The sequence below is a fragment of the Asterias amurensis genome, chromosome 2 (assembly GCF_032118995.1).
Source record: "Asterias amurensis chromosome 2, ASM3211899v1".
In the NCBI taxonomy this organism is placed as follows: Eukaryota; Metazoa; Echinodermata; class Asteroidea; order Forcipulatida; family Asteriidae; genus Asterias; species Asterias amurensis.
The window spans coordinates 3,833,419-3,857,437 of NC_092649.1; the positions used below are offsets into that span (position 1 = coordinate 3,833,419).

A 24,019-nucleotide genomic window follows, 5' to 3' on the forward strand; every position below is an offset into this window, starting at 1 on the left:
GTAAACAGCAATCATGCACTCATTTTAGAACCCAAATAAATACCCAAAATTAGATAAACATGCAACCTCAAATCACAAACCCACCCCTCCCTCTTCTGTCTAGCGATATGGTACAAATGTCACAATTGACTTTACTGATTAAATCCAATTCCAAACAACCTCTTTGTTGAATTGAAAGCAAAACTAAAACGTCCGTTTCTCATCAAACATTTTCATTTCAAGTATGAACAACAAAAGACTGAAAAGATAACAGTCTCGCTCAAGTCTGACATTCCAATGCTCATGGCTCTAATCTCTGTTCATTTCCCCTATACAAATTCAATTGCTTAAAAAGAGAGCGAGAGGGGGGGGGGGGGGGAGAAAAAAGAGGGCAAAAATAGATCATAGCTTGGGGTCCAGAGATAATATCAATCTGACAGTCCCAAGGATGGCTTTATTACTATTATTCTGTTATGATGTATCCTCTGGGCTTTGAGGCTAATCTATGGATGAGATCCATGGCCCTGTGTCATTGGCCTGCTGTATAGGTGAAGATGGATTGACATCACTCTAGAGTAGAACCCAAACAAGATTCAATTAAATTTCTTGCAACCATTTGGCTGGCATGAGGTTGGTTTGAGGTAAGCTGTTCTCTGAGCAAGGTTGAACAAAAAAAACCTTTCCCCATGCTCTGAGGTAATTCCTTGTTTCCTCTGGTTGTACAACCAGAGGAAACAAGGAATTACCTCAGAGCATGGGGAAAGGTTTTTTTAAATTTTACCTCAACATGCTATGAAATAATGTTTGAGATTCTACTAATATCATATGGCTTGTGATTTCTCAGGATTTTCTTTGATCTCAAAATCTCCATGGCATGAGGTTGATTTTGGCGGGCTTTTTTGCTGAGGTAATTGTTTTTACTGTGAATGTAGATCATGTTAAACTTCCCCCCATGCCATGACAGTTTTTTTTATTAGATTGTACTTTTAATGTATATTAACATTTTTTCTTTCTTGATTCAAAAATTTCCTTGGCATGAGGTTGGTTTTTGCTGGCTGTTTTAACAGGCTTTTTATTTCTCAGGATTTTTCTTGGCCTCAAAATCTCCTTGAATCTTTAAAATTTCTTGATAGAAGTCAATGTAGAATTCACCAAAGGGAGCAAGAATAAGTCCATATTTTTTCCCAACCTGTAGTTTTGTATTTCTGTTGGTGCACAGTCTGGTCAACCTTCTGAATTGTAGAATGTCTGAATGGTTCTGGGTCAAGAATAACGTAGAACACAAGCTATTTTTCAGGAATTTGTACATCATCATAATTTTTCCTAAAAGATTTTGTTTGTAATGATTTTGGAATAAGTTTTGTCTGATTCAATAAAAAAAATTCTTTAAGGGCAAAACTTACAAATTTTGACAAAATTATCAGTCTTCTTTGATTTTACCAAAAATCATGTTAGAGTACAAAACTAAAAAAGTTTTGCAGTGAAAAAATGTGATCCTTTTTATCATCGAACTATTACAAAATCAATCAAGGTTTTCCCCATGTGCAAGATATATGTAGCCTGTCAGGATGGTACAAACGAACTGTGGTCGATACATAACTGTAATGTTTGTTGTTACTTTACTTGAGATTTGAAAAGATTAATCAAATTCACAAAATGGTAAAGATAAAACCATTTAGAATGCCCCAGATTGAAGTGATTTGCACATTAGGGCTTTTAAAACGAATTTAAAGACACAGTAAAATCAGTCTTAAAGACTTTTGTCTCAACTCAGGCTAAACTTTGGGTCCAGAATGCCCAACAGTTTTGAAAAATCCTGGAGAGAACCCTAACACTTTTCCTTCAAGCTTAATAAAGCCATCTGTCTCGATGTTTCTGTAGATGTTGTTTAAGTCTCCTCAGAGGTGTCTCTCAACTAGGTCAATGAGGCTACTTCTTGGGGGATTTGATTGCGATGTGGCGACTGTTTTTTTTCTGCGTGAGCGATTAAAGTCGGTAATGATGTATGCGTGGGTGTGTAAAATGCTAGATTTGTAATCTAGGGTGAATTTTTTAAATTTTTTTTTTTCTTCGTCTGTAGTTGTCTGACTTCGGGGAACTCAGTGCTAAAATTACTTTTGAAATGGTTTTATATGAACATAGTAGTACAATCAGCAACTTGGGAGAGAAAAAAACAAAAACAAAATGGCGTCCAGGGTTACATTGTATTATCTTCATTTTAAGAAATACAAGGAAAAATAAAAAATGCTCTCCTTCAATTATAATGAGAACTCTGTGCAATTCACAGAACAAAATGTCATACATTATTATTTCTATTTTAAAAGAGCAAAATTTAAACACAATGTATAAAATCTGACTGTTCATGTTTAAGCATTTTTCATGTGAAAATTTGTCATAGGATTTGTTTGGTGCATTGCTAATCTTTGTTGCGGCATGTAGGGCCGAGTGGTCAAGTGCACTGAACTGGAGCTCTGGGGAGTTTTTGATCAGCTGAGTGTGGGGTCGAGTTCCGGTCTTGACCCTTGTATCCTTAAGCAAGACACTTAACTATTATTGCTTCGTCCTTCGAACGGGACGTGAGAGGTTTTGTCTATGCCTGTAAAAGAATCCACAGTTACACTTATCGCTTAGACTAGAGAAGGGGTTTGCCCTGGTGTTTCTGGCAATGGTTGCTGAATAGGCATACTGCTGAATGCGCCACCGCACCGCGAAACCCTTACAAGGTGTTACATTAAGTGGGTTTCATAATTCAAAAACTTCAAAAACCTGTCAGGAAATAAATAATGATAAGCACTTTGAGATGCCAGATGTAGATAAAGCGCAAGTTATTAAAACTAAATAGTATTGCTAACATTTACATTTTCAAAGCAGTAAAAAAATTTCATAGCTAATATTTTGTTCCTGATGTGAACATTGTTCAGTTGAGCTTTTTGATTTAGCATGCTTCAGCTAAGCTTACAAAGTGGGTCCAGAATAGGCCTGGGTGACTAGTGTCGAAGTCGCGACTAATGATAACTTAGTCAAGTCGCGACTACAGTTTTTCAACTACTCTGTTAATAATGCTGCCAGGACAAAAAAAATCGCGACTTCCTGCTTGGTAAACCAAATGTCGTTCAGGACTTGACATAATTTTACAAAACACAATCAGTCTTCAGTGACACAATCCTTCAATCCTTTCAGCGTGAATTTTACTATATTGCGCCTGCGGCAAACAATATGCAATCTTGGGAACTAAAAAATAGTTGCGACAAGTGTGAAAGTCGCAAACATTTGAGGCGCAACAAGTGTCAAAGTTGCGAGTATTTGAGGCGTGACAAGTCAAGTAGTAAATTTCGCCAGTCACCCGGGCTTAGTCCAGAATACCCCCCCAGAATTTAGAAAGAAACAAAAATCTAGAGAGAAGGCTCAATGGTGCAACTAACCATGGAGGAAGAAAAAAGAACCCACCGTGGCATTGAACGTGGGTCTATAAAGGCCAGGGTCTGTCATGGTACATTGCATGTCAGTCTGTAACGCGCCATGGTCACAGTAAGACCCCACAGCTACAACACTGCATGGGTCTAGCCACAGCCTCTAGAACTAAATGCCAATGTACAGCAGGGGCTCCAAAGCAGTCACGAATGGTCTAAACTCTGGTATGTGAGTACTTTGGCTAGTTTGCCAAAGTGAAAACAAGATCGACTAAAATATACTGTAATTAAAAATATATTTGACTTTGATTTGATTTATTTGGCATACTACAAAGCAAACAAATACAAATATTAAAAAATAGACAAATACACATGTGGACAGTAAATTAAAAGAATTTGTTTGTCAAGGATAATCTAAAAGATGAAAGACTTATTTCCATTGTGGTCCTCTGAGTAAAGAGAAAATGGCATAGTCTGTCCACGGACAAAATAGTAAAATTGAAGGACTACAGCAAAATTCTGGCAGGTACAGGACAGGATCATACAAGTAATCCACAAAAGCATAAAAGGAGAAGTGAACGTCAGAAAATATAGGGAAATTTTATAGAAAAAAAATATATCTGATATAAAGCAAAACCTGAAAAGTTAGAAGGCAATATAAAAGTGGTTTACAAGACAAACAAATATTTTAGCTTTTAAGAGCTAATTTGTTTTACGTGTTGTATGTACATGAAGTTGTAGGTGTTCTCTTCGAGATTGATTAGAAGTCTATTTTAACTTGCACTTTTCTTATTTCCTAGTGAGAAAATAATGTATATTAAGTCACTTTTGAAAAGCCCTTAGCACCCTGAACTTAAACAACAAAAATATTGGCAGTAAGGATACATATATGTGTGCTCAGTGCAAAATGAGTTCTTCACCAAATTAATTTCTTGATGCGCTGCTAGGCATTGGCGAAGGTATAAAAAGAAATGATACTTTTTTAACCGCTGTGACCTTTGAAGCGTGTCAGCTGAGCTATTGAGTTCTCTTTGAAGAAGTTACAGTGGTACAACACTGTATCCATATTAAACAATCTGTCGCATTACTAAGATGCCAGGAGGCAGGTTCTGGTGTGGGGAGAGCGTGCGGCTTTCTTGACGCACCTTGGTATATAGAGCAAGATGCCCTCAGTCTACGTACATGTTTACCACGGACGAAGGACCTCCATGGTCTTAAACATGGCTGTGAAATCTCATTACTTGCCAAGAGTGTGCCTAGATTGGGGGGGGGGAGGGGGACAGGTCCTGGTGACTATTTTAAAAGGGCAAGGGCATCTAGGCATTTTCTCCTTGGTAAAGGGCACCCGGCCCTGTGAGGAAATTGTACATTTCTACTGGAGCATTTCAAGGGCACCAAGGCAAAGACCAGGGGGCATGGAGGAAATCACCTTTGTTGCCTCTGTGAAGTATCAGGCCTGACAATCTGTCGCATTACTAAGATGCCCAGAGGCAGGTTCTGGTGTGGGGAGAGCGTGTGGCTTTCTTGATGCTGTGTGGTATAGATAGAGCAAGATGCCCCCAGTCTATGCACCATGGAGGAAATGGACCTCCATGGTCCTAAAACATGACTGTTAAATCGCATTACAGGGTGTGGGTATACTTTTTGTACGACTCAAAGCACAATGTCCACAAATTTACATTTTTTAAATTTACACTGTCTGAAGATAATGACGGTAGAAACCTTCTCTTAAAATATTACCTGCTGAGGTGCGGTAGGTAGTTTTTGAGAAATAAAACGGCATCACAAAAATAATTTTTTTCTCCAGAACAGGAGTATGTATCCAACGTATTTACGCGACTTTCTTGAAAACATTTCTCTATGATTTTCACTTTTTCTCTCCAAAAAATAAAAAAGCTGAAACAAATTATATTACATATACATCTTCATTCATAGTGAGTAGGGATTCATGTCATGGGCAAAAACTTGATCTACAAAAGATTTGCCAGAATGAGGGGGGGGGGGGACCGGTCCTGGTGACTTGTTTCAGGAGTGTGATTTGTTCTGCTGTTTAAAAAGCATAAACCAATTTGATATAAGTGTGTACGTGTGCTTCAGCTAATCCTGGATTGTTTGTGGTAACACCTTTGAGAAATCTCATACACGCTTTGCACGAGTTAGTTGCATTACAACTTTAAGGGGAAAGTAGGCCCCTAGCCTATACCTTTGGTTTTGGAACCAATCGATTGTTTTAACCCTAACCAAAATGTAGATATAGCCTACAATAAAACTGACCTGTGAGTTATTCATTTCAAAAAGAGGTAAAAAAAAAAAAAAATTAAAAATGAAATAAATAACAATAGTAATAATACACCTGAGAAAGACCTCTGAGATCTAAAGGCTACGGAACATACCCCAACAAAAAGGAAAATATGATATTTCTTTTGCTTGCTGTGATAAAATAGAATAAAAATTATAGCAAAACAAAAAACCTGCTGATGACTTCGGAGGGATAGGTTTTCATGTATCTCTTTTGTTTCCACGCTGAAAACTCGTGCTGTGGCATGCTTGCTTGTTTCTTTTAACATTACACGTACCTTGCCACACTATGCAATAAATCAATGTATCTCAAGTATATTTTTTTTTCTAGCTGAAAACTCAAGCTGTGGATTGCATGTTTCTTTCCAACCTTTACCCACTCACCACAACTTGCAATAAATCAAACTCTACCAAACTGCACATAGATTGCGCCTCATGGATCCAGTAGATAAATCTCAATCCAGCCTCTGCCAATGTGTTGCTTAACAGTAACTTGACCTGAGAAAGTTAGTCCATGCAATCTTGACTGATTACCAGATGTTTATTCCAATTCCCCCAAGATCAATTACTCTGATGCCCAGACACTCTCAAACCCAGCATTGTTTTTAGTATTAATTACCGAAAAAGCGCTCTCCTGAAAAGTGCGTCTCCATATGAAGTGAAATATAACCTGGATTTGACAGCGATCGGTCGAAATAATCAGATCTGAAACACCCTCGCTTTATGCGTAGTTTATGCTAAGGCCAAGTAAAATCAAATACGGGTTGATCGTCCGGGTTTTTCTGAAAAAGAGGAGAATGAGGGCCCTTTTTATTTTTATTTTTTTAATTTCTTTCAAAGGTGGCCAAGATTTTTTTATTCAAACTGGCCACCAATTTTTCAGTTTAAAGTCACCACTTACTTTATGTAGGATACAAGTTCTTAAAAGATTAGTAAGTTTAAGGAGAAATACATAGAAAAAATGTGTCTTTTTGAAGAAACAAAAATGTTAACTTAGAAATAAATTAAACAAGGATGCAGCCTAAAAAAAGGATGATGGAGGGGGTGATCAACTGGTATTTTTTTTATTTGGCCTAATCAGATCTGAAACACCCCCCTCGCCTTAATGCATAGTTTACACTAAACCGTTGCATGGTGACAGGGCCCCTTTTCAAGTGCACGGTCTAGGGCTTATGTGAATTTACAATGCAGTGATTTAGAAGGTTTTATTACTTCTGTTTATTCTCAGTTATCTCTGCTTGACTTCTTGACACTTAACATCGTGATGAAGTAGAGTGAGTCATGTGTACATGTACGTAGGACAAACGCACATGTACCTACATGTAAATGTAGATCATGTTGAAAATAAGCATCAGGTTGACCTGTATTATAAGATATTGCATTGAAAGCCCCTAGCGTTGTGAATCAGACGTTAGGTCAGAATATCAATTGCCTCTTGGTCATCGGTTTTTTTTAAGGAAAAATTTACTTATTAACATCTTTTCCCGGGTAGATTAGGGTTAGGGATAATGTACATTATAGGTTATTAGGTAAAATACATTCAAAGATACAGCGAAGAGTAGTTAAAATAACGAGGAAGGAAAAAGAAACCGTTTGAGCCCGAATGATTGCCTAAAAGAAACACAGTTCCTGTCTAGAGGCTCTCCTCTCAAGCTGGTCCTAAAAGCACAACTACATACATTTGGTAGGCACTCTTAAAATTAGGGATGAGAAAGTTCAGACCTAAGCCCGGTTCATACTTCCTGCGAATGCGAATGCGAAGCGAATCTTGACGTCACAAATTCGCAACGAACAATTCGCAGCAGTTGCCCTCTGCTCTACTCCCTTGCGAATAATCGCTGCGAAAGGAGGGTGTGACGTCAAATTCACGTCAAATTCGCTTCGCATTCGCATTCGCTGGAAGTATGAACCGGGCTTAATGCGGAAATTCAGACATTATCGGCCTAAGTCTGCCTGGTAAACAATTTTTTTTTTCTCTCAAAATAAAATTAAGCCATGCTCTTTGATCTACTTCTCTAGTGCTGAGGATACTTTTCCAAAAAGATCCTTGGAAGGTCCTTGGAACCAAAAGGTGAAAATGCTATTCCTCCCAAGATCTGGATCCCAGTTTCAGATCTTTTTGTCAGCAATGACTGTGACCTCTTTTATAGTTAATGGCAATTAAGATACATTTGGTTTGAAGCCTACAGCAACCTGCAATAAAATAAGACACTTTTGAGAAACATTTCATTTTGAGGTAATGTGGTGTAAAAAAAAGTTATCCGTTTGTATCCCCCAAATTTGAATCTGAGAAGCGTTATTGTCAGATTTGTAAGATCCAGCTCATCAGGGGTTACCAAAAGAAAGAAAAGCCATCATTGCATACATGTACCTCCTCACATTTGTATCCAAGTTTCAGGCCGCTGATAATAATGATAATAATAAGGAAATTTTTATTGCGCATGTATCCACCTAATAAGGTGCTCAAAGCGCATGAAAAGAAGAAAACAGAAACAGATCAACAGAGGGAAGAGGGAACATGGGGAAAACAAAAGAAATAAACTACTGAAAAGCTGTTTGAAACAAATGAAATTTCAATTTGTCTTTAAAAGTGTCCACGGTGCCACTATCCCGAATGTGTTTTGGCAACTGATTCCATAGGAATGGTCCAGCGTGCGCAACGGTCCTGATAGTGATTTTTGAGTAGCAACTGAGATATTTTGTGTGGCGTATTGCTACCCTATACAAGTGGAATCGTACAGTGCTGTACATATTTATTGGACTTGATTATTTTTTTTACTTCTAAATATTTTTTTTTCTGGAAAGTAGCTCTTGGGAAAATTGGGCCTTGGGATGATGAAGATCTTATGGGTTCTTGTTTTGACGACCCTCTGTCACTTTTGATCTTGTTTGTTCTGGAGCTTCGCATTTGATAAAATCTTTGATCATATTCTTGATTTTGTTTTCCTTTTTTTTTCCCAGCCTAAGCTGCTAGCAGGGGACCTTCTTGATCTTGTTGTTTCTTACTTCAGTCTCAGGGAAAAGGAATACTTCGGACTGGCATTCGCCGATGAATCGTAAGTATTTGAGGATAATTCTTTTGGTTGGGGGTGTCTTTAGAAATCAGGCTTAATATATTTCCCAAGCTTACTATGATGTTGATTAATGGTAATTTATTGATATATATATATTGTTTGTCATGCTGTTGGCTTGATTTATCATCATGTAGGACTCAAGGGGGGGGGAGGGGCGAGCTCAGGGAACCTTACTTTTGACAAGCTAGCATATCGGCGGGCAGATGTGCCAAACTATGGGCGGATATGCAACACAAATTTACAGAAGTCTGAACCAAAATAACAGAAGTCTAAAACCAAAGCTATTTAGAAATCTTCAGACTGCACAAGGTAGAGCTTTTGAAGCCAAACAATTATTTAAGCATCAATTTGCACCTTGGTAAAACAAGTTTATATTTGAGATATGAAAATATATACCCTGAAGAAGCAAGAAACCACTATCGGAAAAACTAATTTCAATTTGTTTTGTTCACCCTCCAATCACTTAACAAACCCTGTACTTGAAAGTGGGCTGTACGACAATCAACTCATTTTCGTATAGAGCCTGTCACATATGTTCACTTCTTAGCGCTAACCAGAGAAATCGGTGATGAGTCTAAGACAGTGAAGCACTGGCTCTTATGACTGGACCCGATGAGGCCAGAGAGAGGGAAGATTGGGGGGGGGGGGCTGTTTGTTTCATCATCTTCTTGCCTCTCTTAAAGGCACTGGACACGTTTGGTAATTGTCAAAGACCAGTCTTCTCACTTGGTGTACCCCAACCTACGCATGGTATTGAACAATTTGAGGCAATTGGTCATCAAAGTTGCAAGAGAATAATGAAAGAAAAAACACCGTTGTTTCACAAGTTAGTGTGCTTTCAGATTCCTAAAAAGGGCTCCAGGCCTGAAGATTGTTTTTTTTTCTCTGTCTCAAAAAGTCACTTCAGAGGGAGCCGTTTCTCACAGTAATTTATACTATCAACAGTTCTTCATTGCTTGTTACCGAGTACGTTTTTATACTAACAATTATTTTGAGTAATTACCAGTAGTGTCCAGGTGCCTTTAAGATGGAAGAGGGCAGGGAGGAAGATGTCACTGAGGGGTTGATTGATTTTTATTTTCTTCGTCTTCCTCTTACCCTTTCATGATGGAGGAAGGGAAGGAATGTCATGTTTCGATTTTCTAGGGTGATCTGTCAGCGGAGATGTATAATTGATTTGGTGTGAGGTTTCTCAAGATGTTTTATTCCTTAATACATAATCGGAAAGGAGGGAGGAAATTTTTGTGAATCGTAATTGTGTTGCTTTTGTATTCTTCGGGTTTCATTTTTCAGTTTGATATTTTGATTGTTGAAATGTACTGCAAGTTAGTGTAAAGTAATTTTTGGTTCAACAAAGATACACTAACAGAGAATGGATTTATCACAAATTTTGAACCATCGCTAGTGACAGGAAAATCAAAAAAAAAAAAAAATGCTATGATATTTACATGTGAACACAACAAACAGTAAATGAAGAAGTGTATATTTATTATTCACAATTCTTGTCTCAAATGATTCAACTTTACACAAAGGCAATGGCGCAGAGGTGTGGTACCACACCTTCTGTACAAAAAGATCTAATCGCGCTCACTAATCGGCCGTCCAGCAGGAGGTCTCCTAACTTATTCCACTGGTCAGACAGGGGCATTGTCAGGGTTTTCTTTTGTTACTCTGCGTTTTTGCGGGCCGTTTGAGCTCCTTCTCTTCCTTCCTCCATGCTCTGAAGTAACGTAGTTTTCAAGAATGAAGTAATTTTCAACGAATTTGATTTCAAGACCTCAGAATTAGAATTTGAGGTCTCGAAATCAAGCATGTGAAAGCACACAACTTCGTGTGACAACTTCGACAACTAATTGAGCTCAAATTTTCCCAGGTTTGTTATTTTATGCATATGTTGAGATACAGCAAGTGAGAAGACTGGTCTTTGACGATTACCAATAGTAGTCCAGTGTCTTTAACCTTTGTGCATTGTTTCTTGTACTATTTATGTATCTGCCTGTTGTTACTTTTGATGTTTGTGGTGTTTTTTAAAACTTGTGCGTGCAACGCAATTTCTTCCTTTTGGAGATCATTAATTATTCTGCAGTGGCCTCAATTGCCCTGGTCTTGGCCACATGTATGTATGTGCCCCTTCAAAAGTTGCCATAGAGTTTAAGATTTTACTATGGAGTCCCCTTTGCACATTGAAAATAGACATGCCCCCTCCAAGATGAAATTCCAGGTCTGCAAATGAGATTCTGTCTGCCTCCAACTAATTATTTGTTTGTATGATTACCTTACGCATTCCAAAGGGGAATAATTTACATTTAATTTAAATAAATGAAATCTCGAGTTACCCTCCTACCTCCTACAGCGTCCTAAGTAGCCTTGAGTTAAGATCTACTGTACATGTACGTGAATGAGGGCAATCTGGTCTTTGAAGGAAGAACGGGGGAGGGGGTGACGTCAACAACTGTTGAGTCAGAGCATGGAGGATTTTTCTTCCTACATGGTATAGAGTAATTCTGACTATTGGATTGCAATTCTGTTACGATTGAATGATTGTACCTGAATGAATCTATACTATACAGTCATCGTGGCTTTATCATGTTCAGTGGAAGGAATGACCCTCTAGCTTGACTGTAGTCTGAATTATTGGAAAAGGGAAATTTCACACTTTTATTTCAATTCAGTGACAGACTATTCAAAGTCTGTCTGATGAACTAAAAATTGTGTATTTCTCAAAATTATGTAAGTTATGCTCTTTTATTTTATCTACTGAACTCTAGCACTGACATGACTGAGAATACTGTTCCCAAAACTCCATGGAATGTAACACTCCAGGGGTTATCAAAAGGTGGAAATGCCATCATTTCAATGAACCTCCAAAAATCTGGATCCCAGTTTCAAAGTTTTTATTTTAGTTTGTCAGCAATAACTCTCAACTCTAGAATATTTACATCTGGCAGAGGCAGCGCATGTTGTTGCTATACACATTATTGTACATGGAAGTTGCAATTTGCTTCTTTTTTTTCATGCGGGATACATTTTGCAAAGTTAAGATAATACGCTTTTGCATTGTTGTGACAAAGTTTAGTTTATTGATCAAGAGTGAAGAAAAACATTTTGAATTTGATTGATTTATTTCTTCAAATTGACGTTGAATTTTTCAATTGACACCCTTTTGATCATTCCGGACATGAAATTGGAGTTAACGACCTTACAACACTTACATTGTAGCCAACGATTTATAAATACTGATACATTAGTACAACCCGTTGAAGCTGTTGATTTATGAATGAGTTCTTTGTTACGCAACTTTCATGCATTCTAATGCAATGGCGCTGCACTTTTCTTTTCATGAGACTTCTTTTCATTACGATGGGGATTCTATGAGCTTTCAAGGTTAGGTGCGTTCAGTTCGGAGTAGGTTTGAACAAAAGTAATAATGCCAAAAAGTGACTCATGGAACATTGAGGAATTACAGTTAAGTGATTACCATGTACCTGTTGCCAGTTGGGGGTATTAATATCTGTATAATGCTTGTGTTCAGTTACTCATGTTCGCAATGTGCACTTTAAAATGTTTTATACAAATTGCTTGATTCACAATGCTTGTACGCAACAAAGTGCTACTTGCACTTAGTGGAGGACATTTCTTACACTGCAGTACATCACATCACATGTGGAATAAGTCAAGATCCTTAAAAAACATCTACATTGTACATATGTACATATACATTGTGTAGTCTGGATTTTGGGTTCACAAAACAATCAGTCTTTTTACACTAATTTGCAAGTAATACATGAACAATGTATTTTTCTTTTTTTTTTAAATATTTTTTTACATTCAAGCGTAAAACAGTTTTAGGTTTTTTGCTCTGTTGGACTGAGTACTGTACATTACTAAATGTTTGGTACATGTAAAGTGTTGAGTTCTTCATGGTATTGAACGGACTTATAGGCCTTATCCGAAGGACGAAGCAATTTAATGGACACAAATGTCAAGACTAGGACCTGAACCCACACTCTGATGGTCACAAACACCAGAGCTTGAATCCGGTGTCCTTTACCGCGCAGCCACAAAACACCACAAAGCGTATATTGTATTAATGCTGTATCTGTGTTCATTACTGCACTGTACATCCCTAGCACTACTCAAGTAGAAAAGGAACAGCATGTACCCCAGGACACAATGTCTCAAACCCGGTCAAATTTCAGGCCTCGGAACATTCCATCGCAGGCGTTCGCTTTATTGTAATTGTACCCAATTTAATTACCGTTTTCTATTTTAACCCACTGGGCAAGCAGGACTATAACATTGCGTGATCCCAGGGCATCGTTCCAAGAGAAACACATCCTTGCATTTCTCATTCGCATCAGTCATTGCCGTCGGTCTTAATCAATCTTAGTCAGCGCGAGAATTTCTTGTTTATTTGCGAGCAGTTTAAGGAGTTGCTGAATGGTTGGGTAAGGGTGGAGGTGGGAGTTTCTTGAAATGTTTTAGATAATTGCTTGGATATTACGTACATTTGGTCTTGATTTTATACATTTGAAACCTGCAAGTCAGATTTTTTTGTTAATAGATGTTTTAATTTGCATTGTGAATAAGGAAAATTTAGCCTGCCTTGAATTTTGTTTTTTTAAGGGGCACAGCAATTTTCCTCATGTAAGGGCACTTCTATGAGGAACATTTAAATTTGTATTTTAACTTCGTAAAGGGCACCACAGCGAAGCATGAGGCACCGCGGTAATTGCTGTGGGTGCCGTGGGTTATTTCAAGGCCTGGAATATTGTGGCTGTGCACCCAAGTAAATTTCATGCAAATCCACCCCTTTGCCCCCCCCCCCCCCTCCTTAAACAAAGAGTCCGCCATACATAAACTTTTAATTTTTCACAGGCAAGCATTTCACAGAAAAAAATGTTTTTAGTATGAACTTTATACTCAGTAAGGTTTCAGAACAAAACAAAGCAATGATGTTTTTTACACTAATCCTGAACAATACCTTGATCCATTATTTAAAAAGATTCAGTGGGAAATATATAACAGGACAAAAAATGGTTATAGTATGAACTTCATATACTCTGTAAGCTTTCAGTCTAAAACTAAACAAATTATCCTTACAAATTCTGTATAACACCTTTATAATGCAATTTATATACCTGACTTTTAACGGACATAATTATGCAGGGTTGTACCATGGACACACGGATAGGCGTGATTCTTGTAATTGAAATCTGAATTGCCTGTGTCTCATAAAACTACCCCCCTTGTAGAGTTGGAATACCCAAGCAGTGAGATGCCTTTCTCTCGTATAAATCTCTGAAATGCATCAGGAGATATCGGACTGCGGAACTGAATTGTTACTAGTGTCATAGTGATCAGTGATCTTCAGTACCAGCATGGTGGGCGGTGCCTGGTAGGACTGCCCATTAGAACAAAACATTTTCGCCCAGCACTCTGAGAAAGAAAAAAAATACACTGTGCTGCCCAGTACAGACATCCCCAGATTGCACTTCAGCAATGATGGCCCCATATCTAAACATGAATATATTTCTGAGTATGTTTAGAGTTAGTTCCGATAATGAAACCCTCCTCCCGACGGCGGAAGGAGGGTTACGTTATTGCAACTAGTTTAGAGTATGACGAGCAGAGTATACTGTTCGAAACGTCAAGACCACACCAGCTCTTTTTAAGAGCCAACACTTCCTCAAAAGAGATATTATACATGGCTGTACCAGCAGGTTTACTATTTATAGTATTTATAGTTACTTCTTATGAATATTTTTGTAAATCTCCTTGCCCTTGGTGGATTTAGAGCCCACCACTAAAATTGGTTAAGCTACGTACGACACTGGTCAGTAGTATCGCATTGTGCAAGGACACTGCGATCAAACTGGTCAGTAGTAGCGCATTGTGCAAGGACACTGCGATCAAACTGGTCAGTAGTAGCGCATTGTGCAAGGACACTGCGATCAAACTGGTCAGTAGTAGCGCATTGTGCAAGGACACTGCGATCAAACTGGTCAGTAGTAGCGCATTGTGCAAGGACACTGCGATCAAACTGGTCAGTAGTAGCGCATTGTGCAAGGACACTGCGATCAAACTGGTCAGTAGTAGCGCATTGTGCAAGGACACTGCGATCAAACTGGTCAGTAGTATCGCATTGTGCAAGGACACTGCGATCAAACTGGTCAGTAGTATCGCATTGTGCTAGGACACTGCGATCAAACTGGTCAGTAGTATCGCATTGTGCAAGGACACTGCGATATTTCACCTTCCTGCTGCGCCACATTGATAAGCACGGACGGAGCTGGTGGCGGAGCGACACCTACAGGTGTTGGCGAGCTGTAGTTCATTTAAAATCCATGGCTCATCTCTCTTGTGATTTAATGGAAGAGAGATCTCATGAAACCAAAGGAGTTGCCTGTCCACACTGGCCTTGCTTTATGAATGAACTACATCTATGTGGAAATGATAAGAGGAGATGATGTGTTGGTCGTGTATATTTATATTTATTTTGATTTGCGCTAACACCTGGGCTCGAAGTTAACACTGGACCACGGGCCCAAGGCCAGTGATTTTAGTGTCCAGCCTGTAACATCATGACTGGACAAGCCCTGTGATCTTGTGTTTTATTTAATTGAACAATAGTATAGGCTCATTGCGTAATATTTTTGTGATAAAGTGTTGACTATTTATGAGTCTGATGAATATCTTTCAATTCTTTTCAGTGTCGTTTCTACGACTGGAAGTAAAACGAACTCGGAGGGTCACATGATTATTCAAACCACTTTGTGGTTCCAACTATCACCCGACCTTCATCTTTGTTTAAAAAATTGCTCAAAAACAGCTAAATTTGATGATCAAAGTTCTACACAAAAGACAAATGAGAAAGACTTTTTTCTTAGTGCTTGAGGAACACGTTTTGATCCCGGTTTGTAAAATAAATCCTGGTCTAGTAAACATTTCAAGCTGCAAGCGGTGAAGTCTTGTGGGTATTCCCCTAAATTCAAACCCTGGACACCTTGTTTATATCTACTTTGCTGTGTAGTTTTTGTTCTTTGAGATCTTGTTTTGATTGCTGTTTATTCTACTGCAGTGGAGTGATTTCAGAATTCTGAAGATTGAAAAATTTTAAAAAGAACTGTCCTACTTATTAACTACTACCTGAGTGGCAGAAGTTAGAAAAACGGCCGGGACTACTACTTTCAGTTAGTTGATCAAGGGGACTTCTCGCTATTAACTTCAGATTAGCGTATCAGATGCAGTTTGCGCATCAGCCCGATATGCAAAACAAGATAATGATGAAATGATTTATTTATTTATTTATTTGTTTAGCATATGTGAGAACCTTGACTCTCAGTCAGTGAGCCATCTGTGAGGTTAGATTTGAATAATTTTATCTTGTAAAGGCATCATATTCTTTCTACTTTTTCCCTTTTCTTTTTGAACTATTCAAATTTTCTTTTGAAATCTTATTTGAGTCTTCACGTGTGACAAGTCAACTAAGTATTGTAGCAGACATTCAAAATCTAACTTGCAAACGACTTATGATTAGGAAAAACGTCACAGTAATTGTACAGTAACTGTATTCTTCTGTCATAAAAAATTATGTGTCACAAATACATTTTCATAAATACCTAAGACAGTTAATCCATTCTGATTGGTCGAGAGGGCATCACGTGGGGGTGTTATAACGGATGCTATAACACCAGTAAAAAGTGTTGAAACACAGGCGTGACACGCGAGCTTGCATCTGTGCTTATAAGACAGTTTCTTCATTCCTATTGGTCGAGAGCAACGGCTGAAACAGTTGTGCCACATCACGCGATACGCGCGACGCCCACAGCAATCTCCTTATAAGGAGTTGTTTACCCGAGGGCCTTACCATTTTACAGCTGGAGGGGTGTTGTAATGAAAGAAATCATTGAATAATTGTAATGTTTGCATTTATTTTACTTTTTGACCAAAAAGTGTTTATGTTTTTTTGACCGAAAAGGTATTTATGAATGGGAATCAAAGTGTGTTGAATCGGTTTTCAACTAGTGGTTTAAACCCGCCGAGGCCTGGTTCTTGATAATTTACCTCGACTTCGTCTCGGTAAAATTATCAGGAACCAGGCCTTGGCGGGTTTAAACCACTAATTGAAAACCTCTTCACCACACATTGATTCCCTTAATCACACTCGAGTAACATGCCTGTGATTTTTTTCACAGAACCCGGGAAAGTACTGAATATACAGTGCTAACACACATCGGTGTATATGGGTAAACCAAAATGAATATTTGCCATAATTGGTTTTAAAAAAATACAAAAACAAAGCTGCGTGTCTAAATATGCCAGCAATGACCAACAAGGAAAAACAATGGAGGTCATTTTATAGTCAACAAGTTGGTTCAATTGTGTTGACTGTTTGTTTCCTTATTTCCCAATCCGGTTTCCTTTAAATTTGGCACAAACAATGAAAGTGCAATTCGCAATACCATGTTTCATAATTTGTTTTCTTCTTATTGTTTAATCTACTTTTAGTTTGATTTGCTTCCGAGGTTAATTGCTTGGCTGCTTTCCTGTACACTTAGGTATTTTAAATTTGAATTTTGTTTATTTGAAAGTAATTTATTACCTAGGTTTTATAGTTATTATTGAAAATCACTTTGGGGCATTTTACATATATTTTAAACACATTTTATTAGTGTTTTTTTTTTGTGGTTTTTTTTGGCCATTGAAACAAGAACACAACACATAGAGATTCTGTCCCCCATATGGGAAATGAACATGGGCTGGAGAAGAACGATTCAAAAAGAGGGCACTATCAGAAGAAGTTTGTACAAAGAATCTTCTGCCACACAGGCAATCAAAATACGATAAAACTTTTAATTGTCATGAATGGAAAGTAAGCCTTTAAAAACGCCCTCATGGGGTCAAAGAGCGGACAATTACGGCACACGCATGTACATGTACACATGTATTGCATCGCCTGTGGGAGAAGAGTTTACATTGCAGAGGAACATGTAGGCTAACCTGTGTGGCAGGAGATTCTGTCCCCATACGGCAAACTGTGTACAAACTTCTTTAGATAGCGCCCTCTTTTGAATCATCCTCTTCTAGCCCATGTTAGTTTCCCATATGGGGGACAGATTTCCATGGGACCCCAGGTTTCCCCTAGTCCCCTTATGGCTATTTGTGTACAAACTTCTTCTGATAGCGCCCTCTTTTGAAACATCCTCCTTAAGCCCATGTTAGTTTCCCTCATGGAGGACAAAGATCTATGAGGGACAGATTTTCCTAGGACACTGGTGTGGCAGGAGATTCTGTACCCCAAATGGCAAACTGTGTACAAACTTCTTCTGATAGCGCCCTCTGTTGAATCCTCCTCCTCCAGCCCATGTTAATTTTACATACTGTACGGGGACAGAATATCCAGAGGACCGATTTCCCCACGAAACCTGCACCTAGGGAGAAGCTGTTGAAAGCTTCAAATTGAAGTGAGCCCTCTTTGGTTTGGCAGGGTTTGCCAAGGATGAAAACAGCATCCACCAATATTTGTCATAGCGCCCTCTGTTGACACTAAGTGAAACACCAATGTTATAAGCTGGGGGTTGGTTGGATGGGATATTAAAATTGTGATCAGGATCAGGGGGTTTTGGATTGTAAAAAATACAGTGGTTAACACTGAGCTAACATATGTGGCATGTTGCTATGGTGTGTTTATAGAGTGACTGGTAATGTTAGTTCAGGCGAACGGTGTGCCACATGGTGCGGCTTGGAAAATACGCCCTGAGTTTGAGAGTAAATATTTCGAGGATGATCAAATATTTTGTCTGTATCAATAATCATTATGTTATGTGCATGATGTCAGAAGTACATGTACCTACATGTAGCAATGGTTTATATCGATAATATCAGGCGTGATATTCAATCTACTAAAGTCTGATTCCCAAAATATTTTGCTCTTGGGAACCCCCCCCCCCCCCCCCCCCGAAAAATTGTGATTAAATAAGCCTGAAATGTATATTAAAGTCTAGACCATTTGGACCAGGGTTTGCCCTTAATGTTTTCAGTGACTGGTCAACAGGACCAGTAAGCTACTTCATTTCACTGGTCTGTAAGCTCACTGCGCTTGCCCATGATTCATACTAGATAGGGAAGCTCTTCAACACCAAACTAGCTATCCAGGCTGCTTTGATTTGAGTGTATTTTAACTGGCAAAAGTTCTTTAAATTGTTCAAGAACGTCAACTTTAACCGGAATTTTATTGTAATGCACTCTCGAACAGGCTGGTTCTGGAGAGAGTGCAATTTAAATTCAATAACTTATTATTATTATTATTATTATTATTATTATTATTATTATTATTATTATTATTATTATTATTATTATTATTATTATTATTATTATTATTATTATTATTATTATATGAATTTCACATGATGTATTGCAGGCTGGCATACTACAATGTAGTCTACAAGTCATTCAAAACCACAGTGGATGATATTAACTAGTCAAAGAATAGGAGGGTTGACTGTGTACTTTGTTGATGCATTCAACACAAGATATCGCATTTTAAGTTGGTCTTGTGCATCTGTTATTCTTAACCACAGTGGATAAAAATGAATGGTCAGACAGTAGGAGGGTTGACTGTGTGTTGTATAGATGCGATCACCACAAGATATCATATTGCAGACTTGCATATTGTTTATCAATCATTTAAAACCACTGTGGATGATTTTGAATTGTCAGTTCAAGCAGAGAGAGGGAGAGAAAGATTCTAAGAGTAGATCTTCAGTGATATCTTCACTATGGCCCAATTTTATAGAGCTACAAGAAAATATTGCTTACCAATGTATGCTTAGCAGAAATGAGCAGAACACCAGTCACAAATTGTACATGTGTGATATGGTATGTTGGCTGGTAACCCTGTTCTGGTAAGCATAATTATGTTATGCTCAGCAACTGTGCTTAAGCAGCTCTATGAAATTGTGCCCTGATCTTCCCAACATTGGATTGTTTCATTGCAAAAACTCATGTGGTATTTTTTTTCTCTTCTAAATCTATTTTCAGGGGCCATTATAACTGGCTACAGCTGGAACGGAAGGTTCTAGACCACGAGTTCCTCCACAGATCTGGAACCCTGATTCTCTACTTTCAAGTCCAGTTCTTCTGTGAGAGTATAGCACAGCTCAGAGACAGTATAACGATTGAGCTGTTTTACCTCCAAGCAAAAGGATCCATACACAAGGTGAGGAAGAAGGGGAAAAAGATGCCCCCACAAGATGTAGAATAGGGTGTCATGGCCGAGTGATTAAGACCATCAAATTCAAGTTCTGGTGGTTAAGTCATCAGAGTGTGGGTTCGAATCCCGGCCGTGGCACTTGTGTCCGTGAGCAAGATGCTTTACTATAGACGATGTGACCTTTGTTTACATTCAAACCACTCTCTGTTGACAAAACATTGTATACGTCATCTTTCACTGGGCAAAAAGACGCGAAGTTATGGTGAGATTGCATACATTTTCTAGATGGCTGCCAAAACACAAAGGTTTTTCCCAGCGGTATGCGCGAATCATGTTATGGTTTTCGATTGACGGCAGGGGTCACATATCGTCTATAATTGATTCTCTTCACCCAGGGTTATAAGATGGGTACCTGCAAGGGTAGAGGTTGATATTGTGTATGAAAAAAGCCATGAGTAATCACCAAAGGTAATCCCTCCCTTAAAGAAAAAGAAGAAAGAAAAAAACCCCAGTACAAATCTACAGTTACTTTGCAAATTCACCTGGAAAGTTTAAGTGTACATAAAGGTCTCAGGTAGAATCCAACCAGCTTTTTGGTCATGGGATGAGGACTGGCAGCAAGAGATATGCGACATTTGGGAGGTTGGACCACGGTTGAAACACGAGGCTCAAGTATCAGGCGCCGTTTCATGAATTCTGTGTCGGGGGATAAATGGAAAAGGTCATGAGTTATTAGTGTTTAAAGGGTTTTGATACCTTTTGTAATAAATCAGGGTTTTTTTTTGCCATGGCATGGTCTCAGAATTCATCACTGCAATTAGGGAGCGTCTCAAAAGTCGGGCACATTCCTAGCGCAAAAGAACGTTCCTGCGGGCATATGCCCGCAGGATCGCAACATCATGACATTAGGAACGTTCTAACATGAGACTGGGCGCGGTCACGCATTTGGAACGATCCAAAAGATCGCTCTGGCGGTCCAAGTAAAGCGGCGGGGATACTCTTGCGATCCAAAAAGAACGTTCCTACCGTTCCGACTTTTGAGACGCTCCCTTACCTATCTTTCTGAAAGTTTGTATATACTCAGCGCCTTGAGTACCTTGTTTGGTAGATACGTGCGCTATATAAGACTTCGATATTATTATTATTATTATTATTATTATTATTACTATTATTACTCACTTTGCATGAAGATGATTATTTTTTGACCAGTAGAAGTTTCAGCTTCATTATTCGCCAGGTTTTTGAGAAGAAAAAGTGAAAATCACAGAGCAATGTTTTCAGGAGAATCTCGTAAATCCATTGTACATTCTAAAATAATTTATGTCTCATGAGACCACAAGTATTTTTGTGAAATTATTTAACTTGTTTCTCAAAAACTACAGCACAGTCAGCAAGTTATATTTTAAGAGGAAGCTTTCTACCCTTATTATCTTTAAACCGTGTAAGTTTAGTGTAAGTATGTTGCATTTTTGTTTTGTAAGTACCCAAACCCTTTAAGGAAACCCTGTAAGGAAACCCAGGGGGAAGGTCGCTGGAGTTATGCAGAGAGGAGGCAAAGATTTGTTCGGTTGACAGTGTTGGGCAGGAGACGAGACAACGGAAAAGTGTGTTAGTGGGTCTGACTGTTGACTTTATAAATAATATTGGGGAGTTTTTTTCACAAACAGAGGGCGTCCTTGGTTTGTTTCTTGTTTTAACCCTTTCCTTCACTATTTATTTAAGTAGTAAGTTAGTCAATACGGAAACGTTAATTGTTAATTTTGTTTTGGCGAGCACCCCCCCCCCCCAAAAATAAATAAATAAATAAATAAAATAACCCAACAACAACAACAACATCAACAACAAAAAACAGACCTGTCGCAATAGCACCCTCCCAGTCCGCCTTCCTATTCTAAAAACTGTGGCCGTGTGATCTTCATTTTTCGTTTCTCAGGCTCCCATTTCAATTGTAGTGTTAAAGACACACACAACAGTGGGAAAGTAAAGAAATCATACATGTAGATGGGGTGGGAAATGTGTACTGGAATATGTAAGAATAAAAGAACCCCATGTTGTCATAAAGTATTGAAAACTTGCGAAGTAGCACTACAATTTCTAGACACTTGAAAGTGCAGTTACCGAAACGTGTTGGGCAGAATATATGCATTATGGGTTTTTCCAAACAGTTCAAATACTCTCAAGGTGTGAATGCAAAACTGATTCCACTAAACATTGGAGACCTTTTCAAATATGTGCTCCTTTTGTCCCGAAATGGAACTTATTAGGAGAATAGAAAAGAGCTAGTGAATGTGAGGGGGGGGGGGGGGTCAGGAGACGCTTTACTCAGCCACCTGATTGTTGTGAGAGTAAACAACGCAACCGTGAATCAGACGTTTGCGAGGATTGACCAAACAGTTGAACGCAGGTTTGATACATTTTGTTGTGTACGACTCAACATTGTCCGGCTTTGAAATCCGTCCTTAATGGCAAGCCAGAAGGGAGTAGGAAAGATGTGTCAATTTGAAGAGAGTGTTTATCTTGGACGGGGGCCGATGTTTTTGTCGAAAATAACGACCTTCCGTCAGAGCTTTTCATGAATATCAGATTTTTTCCAAGCAGCTGTTTTGACACTATAAAAAATACAAGAAGAGAATGTTTTCAAAAGTGTTTGGATATTAGAAAAGATTTATGGAAAGAAAATAATCATTATGCAGTCAGGAATTTAACTGTAAGCCGAGGCTGCTGGTTCCAATTGACATTTTTTGTTTAAATCTGTGGATAAATGAATAAGGAAAAGGGAAGAATTTTTTGAAGCAAAGAATTTTTTTGCTGTTGTACATGGTCTCATTGATGGACAACAATGTTGTAAAGTTTGTGGTCAATAATGATGCCATTGAAGAGCGTGAGACTGCAGTTACCAAAATGAGTCGAGGGTTGGGAGACTTGCGCATCTTTTTTTTTAAACAGCTTAAATATTTCATGTATTTAAGTCATATCACATCAAATGTGGATACTGTTGTTTTAACAATTGCTTATATTGTGTGCATGCTTTAGAAGCAATTTCCTTGACACCAGTGGACATATTTTGTTAAAAGAACTTGAGTCTGTCCAAAACAATTGGACAGGGAAATCTACAACTCAACTATTTCTTGAGAAAATCCTTAAAAGAAAATTGTTTCAAAACATTTCCTATGGGTTCATCATCAGACCCAGACCACTGTGTAAAGTGGGCTATAGGCCTACCCCCATAGTGAAATGACGTCTCACAATTTGTAAACCAGCAGGAACTCCCAGCATAGATCTCCAAGTTACAGAATCGAAAAATAGTTTTCCTACTAGTCACTAGTCATGTCAGTCACCATCGTCACCGAGTCAGACACCATTCAACTACATGTAAATGTACCTGTTTATAAACAGTTTGGTCATAGCCCCCCCCCCCATGAAAAACCACAATGGCTTTGAAAGTACCAAGAGTCAGAACTGTTGATGACAGCTTTGTTGTTTTTGCTGAGGTCAGTCAACTTTAGCATAGCTATAAGTACACTGTACGCCTACGCAGTCATGTTCTGTGCAGATGTACAATGACAGAGACCCCAAGAGAAAAGTACATGTATTGATTAAGGGTTTTGTTGTTTTTTAGTTTGGTGTTTTTTTTTAACAACTAACAGATGGACAGTCCTTTGAAAATTGCCAATGTACATGTACATGTACAGTCAGAATGTGTACATGAGTTTACCTTTCGGAAAAAAACCCACTAACCCTTTGTATTTTATGCAAAAGGTGCAGTCCTTCTATTTTAGAACTAGTTTTGTTGTTATTTAAAAGTGTTAGGTCTGGTTTTCAACTTATTTGATCCGGAAAATCTTGATTTAAGTTTTTAAATAGTTTATCTTTTTAGATTCCAGAAGTTTACAAGCTTCCATTTTAGTATTGTACAGTAAACAACAATGCTTAAATATAAGCTCAGTAGTTTCTTAAAAAACATGAATTGTTGATAAAATCCTAACATTATTCCATGTATTATATTAGCCATACACTTTTAATTTATTACATATTTTACATAT

At 38.3% G+C, this 24,019-nt stretch overlaps 1 protein-coding gene across 5 annotated transcripts in view; it reads left to right on the top strand.

Annotated features, from left to right (window-relative positions):
* LOC139951675 (uncharacterized) overlaps positions 1–24,019 on the top strand; it is a 125,789-nt gene that overhangs the window by 20,453 nt on the left and 81,317 nt on the right. For all 5 annotated transcript variants that reach the window (XM_071950668.1, XM_071950678.1, XM_071950687.1 and 2 more), the window contains exons 3-4: positions 8,649–8,743; positions 19,805–19,982. In XM_071950668.1, the coding sequence (XP_071806769.1) occupies positions 8,649–8,743; positions 19,805–19,982 (273 nt within the window). The remainder of the gene's footprint in view (positions 1–8,648; positions 8,744–19,804; positions 19,983–24,019) is intronic.